Raw genomic sequence first — 4,474 nt, 5'->3', positions numbered from 1 at the left:
TTGGTTTAATATAATAATTATTAAGAGGCTAAAAGAGGACTTCATCATCGGTCAATTCCCTCGATAGCAATGTGGATGACACCCCCAAAAGGTGAGTCATGCTTAGTCAACATGCCAACAAATATATCCTTGCTTAATTAGAACCAAGCACGGATTAACTTGAACTAAACCTGATTTGTTGTTAAACCAACATAAAGTCTAACAGTCTCAACTATCTGGTGAACATGGTTAGTATTGTTTGGATAAAATTATTCAGCTTGTCGCCAAGGTGATTGAAAAATAGCCAAAAGGTGGCAACACAAGCAGTTACACATTCATCAAGCTTATAATTTGCCGGGCATCCACCAAAACGAAACAAAATTATTTTACAAACATCAAAATATTGAAATTCTACTTCAGTTCTGCAAGAATTACACTACACTTAATACGTGCAACAAACCCTATGGTGAGTTCCCGACTTGGTGAGTTACCCTATAAGAAAAGTGATTTTTAAGGCTTGGAGAAGCAACCGCAATTGTTGACTGCTGCTTGCAAGGCTCAGAGGAGCAACCCCAGAGATTAAACCGCAAACGTAAGCCCTGGACAACTGCCCAGCTTGCTCAGCACCAAGGCCGGGCCTGCCTCTCTGCTTAGCATCTTTACCAGAGTAGACTATATATATATAAATACCAGGTCTCTGTCTCCACTTATGTGCCGGTTGGGTGCACGAAACTCAGACCCAACTGCCTCCTCACATGCTCGGGTATCAACCTGTTAATTAGCTCAGGGGAGTCCCCAGATAACTGCAATCGAAGGAAACATCAATAAAAGCGAACTGGTTAGTGGTTAATGGGATAAAACAACTCTCACGGGAAGAAGAAAAAATTAACCCAAGGAAACGAAAAAACAATGACATACTTCTTGTTTAAAGTTGAAGAGAGGAGGCAAAGGTCGGCCATTTGGCAGACGGGCATTGGGTTCGCGGAGCTCATCAAAGAAAGGATGAGAACATGCTTCTAGCTGCAAAAGACAGATTTGAAGTTCCACCAAAAACATTACATCAGTTTCATGGTAAATAATAGCATTGTCACAAAAGCATTTGACGGGATAAAAACTGGAAGGAAAAGGAAAAGAAAAAAAACAACCCAAACTGTGAAAAACGCCTGCAAAGATGCAAATTAGTACAGTATAACTGATGTAGTTGTGATAATTATAGAAAATGTGAAGGTAGCTTTAGGTGGTTATAGAGGAAATAAACTTAGAATAGCTTACCGCAGTGCATCGGATACCTGGTGAATACTGTAGTAGTCGGGAAGCAAGATCAATTGCTTCTGGGGGCATCCTTTTGTGGAAAACCTGGATGCAGAAAGTAAAGATAAATACAAACACTTGAGGAACTCAGTTGATATCTGAAGTAAGCTGGCAAGGCCATGTCGAATGACTCATTTCCTTCAACAAAAGAGCAATGTTGTATCCCAATGACTTGCCTATAAACATATATTCTAAACTTTCATTGAGATTAATGTCTATTACCAACTTAATTGCGCATATCCACTACTGCTATAACAAACGAAACCACAAATGCAGCTCCAAGGGGAAACATTCTTACATGGCTAACACATTATCCAATAAAGATGTTATAGAGAGCATGTTATCCATATTTACTGAACATACATCAATTTTAATACAGAACAAAAAAAATATATGAAAGAAAACAGTTTAAGAAAAACTGAAGATGCTAAACTATGAAACATATACCTTGTGCCACGGGTGTGCTTTAATCTGTGGAAACCTAAATTCTGTGTAATTTGGATTCATACAGCGAATTTCCTCACGAGTTGGAGTACCAAGGACCTGAAAGAGAGCATCGAATAAGTTACTATCATTACTCAAAACAGCATGGTTTGTCATATTACCAAAATGAAAAAGAAGTAATACCTTGATGATCTCAACAAGTTGATCTACCGCGCTTTCTCCAGGAAACAAGGGCTAAGAGAAGATTGAAATGAAGGCGTCAGCTTGTCAGATTAATGTAAACATACTTGTACGTACACTTTCAAGATGCCTAATGCATAACAAGTTCAGAGTCTTATCACCTGGCCTAGAAGAAGCTCAGCAAGCACACAACCAGCTGACCAAATATCGATGGATGTTGTATATTCAGTGGCACCAAATATGAGTTCTGGGGCCCGGTAATAGCGAGAGCATATATATGATATATTTGCTTCACCTTTAACCTGGTAAGAGTCAATAATTCAATTAAAAACTAATAGTAACTAATAACAATAAAGAAAGATCAATAAATAATTGTTTATATCTTTCTAGTTTCTTCATTAAAAAATTCAAAGAACCAATCAACTTTAGAAAAAAAAACGACGAGAAAAACGAGCCTTGGAATTTCGAACTAAAAATTGCATTATCAACAAATCCAAAACCAGAAAACAGATACTAAATAACAATAAGAAGAGAAACTAATCTATACCACGCCGTACTGCTTTTGTAATCCCCGAACAACCAAAACATCAAGACATGGTGCAAAACTACAAGAAACCACTCTATAGTCTATCCTTACTTTATTTCAACCTCAATATGCAACCAACGCCCACAAACCACCTTAAAAAATTCAAATGCACGTGAACTTTCAGCAAAGAATAGACCTTAACTGATAAGGCATGATGAGACTTAAAACAGTATGCTTTTTAACTCTCAGCCAGATTAGCTTTAGATTTCATCTTTCAACTGGGATTGGTTATTAACTTATTTTATATAATAATGCTTGGAAGCGAAGTTCCATGTCAGGCAAGTTCCTAAATGTATTACTATGGAAGAATTATTAAATCAGGCCCAAACTTTAATTAATAAACCAGGCTTGTATCTAGCAGATATATGGATTATATGAAGATCTATATGATATATCTACTCCATCGAGTTCGGAAGGAATTTTCATGCTTCACTGATGTAATGAAAAACCAAAACTGGCGGAAAACAACAAAACGAGAAAAGGACATAGTAAAAACAGGGGATGCACATACCAACACTTTAGCGCTTCCAAAATCACAAAGCTTGACTTTGTGCGTAAGAGGGTCAACCTGTAAGAAAGTCCATTTGAGATTACGGAACCATGTCTATCTCATTAATTAAGCAAATGAACATCAAATTGAAAAAGAAACACATACCAGAAGATTTTGAGGCTTCACATCTCTATGTGAAACTCCGTGGACACTGTGAATATAAGCTAGGCCTCTAAAAATCTGGACCACATTTTTTACTCAACATAAGTGAATGGAAGAAGGATACTGCCACAAAACATATCCAATAAGAACACAAGACTTACTTGATAGGTATAGAGTTTCACATAGATGAGAGGCATCCTCTGGTTCACATTGCTGTAGTGCTTCAAAACTCGATACACAGTTTCAGGTACATATTCCATAACCAGGTTGAGAAACAGTTCATTTCTACTTGTTGTGGAAAAGAAGCAGTGCTTCAGGGTGACCACATTTGGGTGATCCATCGAACGCATTAACTGCAACTCACGATTTTTGTACCGTCTATCTTGCAAGACCTTCTTTATAGCCACAGTCTCTCCAGTTTCCAAGCATTTTGCCTGAGTCACCAGTAGATAAGATAAATAGACTGCAACTGGTAGCAAATAATAGCCAAAACACTATCAAACTACGAATATGCACCTGGAACACGATTCCAAAGGACCCAGTCCCCACAACCCGCTCAGCCATGTAGCTGATGGTCTGCAGCAAGTAACAAGAGAGAACGTCAATTCTAAGTGTTCCAGTAAAGATCAGCTTTCACCAAAATGTTGGCGCAGATAAAGTTTCAGATGATCGACAAATGACTTGACATTTAATATGCCAAGTCAAAAATATGAAGAATACTCAAGCAAGGTAGCGGCATTTAAAAATCTATCAGTCTTAAAATATGAAAGATAAACTAGAAGATTGTTTTCTACAATCTAGTTCCCACCTGCTTGGGTTCACCATTTTTACCCCCAATGGTGGTAGAAATGATGTGACCAGTGACTTGATCATTTCCCTCAACAACTGCGGCTGATATTTCCTGCAGCATATTACAATGAAACAGGCTTTGATGAACAACATTAACCATGTGAACCAAAAATAGAGGTGGCTAAACAAATCTAATCTTTGAAGAGAAATGAACACCACTGATCACATAAGCCCTATATTATAACAAAAGATGGAGAAATTATAACCAACCATTAAACTTCAAAAGCGTTAATAGAACTACACAATACCCTAAACTGAATAAAGATGGAAGGTGAAATTGAAATGAAAAGTGAAGTGAAGTCCTCACAGCATAGATGAAGTAGACGTGAATAGCATTGAAAAAAGTATCAAATGCTTGAAAACTTGAAAATGAATTGACACAACTACGAAGAAAGAATCATACTAGTTATGAACTAAGCTAGACAACATTAAAGGTCAAGCAACGAAAAAAGGTAAGAAAAATGACAAAAAAA

The 4,474-nt window shown here is 37.2% G+C and overlaps 1 protein-coding gene across 2 annotated transcripts in view; it reads right to left on the bottom strand.

The window, feature by feature from the left end:
* Positions 1-237: 237 nt before the first annotated feature.
* The window catches only part of LOC113281656 (shaggy-related protein kinase eta-like), a 5,116-nt gene continuing 879 nt past the window's right edge, over positions 238-4,474 (bottom strand). Inside the window, exons 2-12 of one of the 2 annotated variants that reach the window (XR_003326317.1) lie at positions 3,961-4,053; positions 3,669-3,728; positions 3,314-3,586; positions 3,156-3,230; positions 3,012-3,068; positions 2,076-2,216; positions 1,918-1,968; positions 1,738-1,833; positions 1,269-1,335; positions 898-999; positions 238-782 (exon numbers count right to left, since the gene is read on the bottom strand). Coding sequence is in view for 1 of the 2 variants with exons in the window: in XM_026530444.1 (XP_026386229.1) it covers positions 687-782; positions 898-999; positions 1,252-1,335; positions 1,738-1,833; positions 1,918-1,968; positions 2,076-2,216; positions 3,012-3,068; positions 3,156-3,230; positions 3,314-3,586; positions 3,669-3,728; positions 3,961-4,053 (1,128 nt within the window). In the remaining variant the exon portion in view is untranslated. Of the gene's footprint in view, positions 783-897; positions 1,000-1,251; positions 1,336-1,737; positions 1,834-1,917; positions 1,969-2,075; positions 2,217-3,011; positions 3,069-3,155; positions 3,231-3,313; positions 3,587-3,668; positions 3,729-3,960; positions 4,054-4,474 lie in introns of both variants that reach the window. The other variant, XM_026530444.1, reaches the window with a different exon arrangement.

The sequence above is a fragment of the Papaver somniferum genome, chromosome 1 (assembly GCF_003573695.1).
Source record: "Papaver somniferum cultivar HN1 chromosome 1, ASM357369v1, whole genome shotgun sequence".
Lineage (NCBI taxonomy): Eukaryota > Viridiplantae > Streptophyta > Magnoliopsida > Ranunculales > Papaveraceae > Papaver > Papaver somniferum.
Note: the sequence above shows the minus strand (reverse complement) of the source record. Positions and strands in the feature narration are given on the sequence as shown.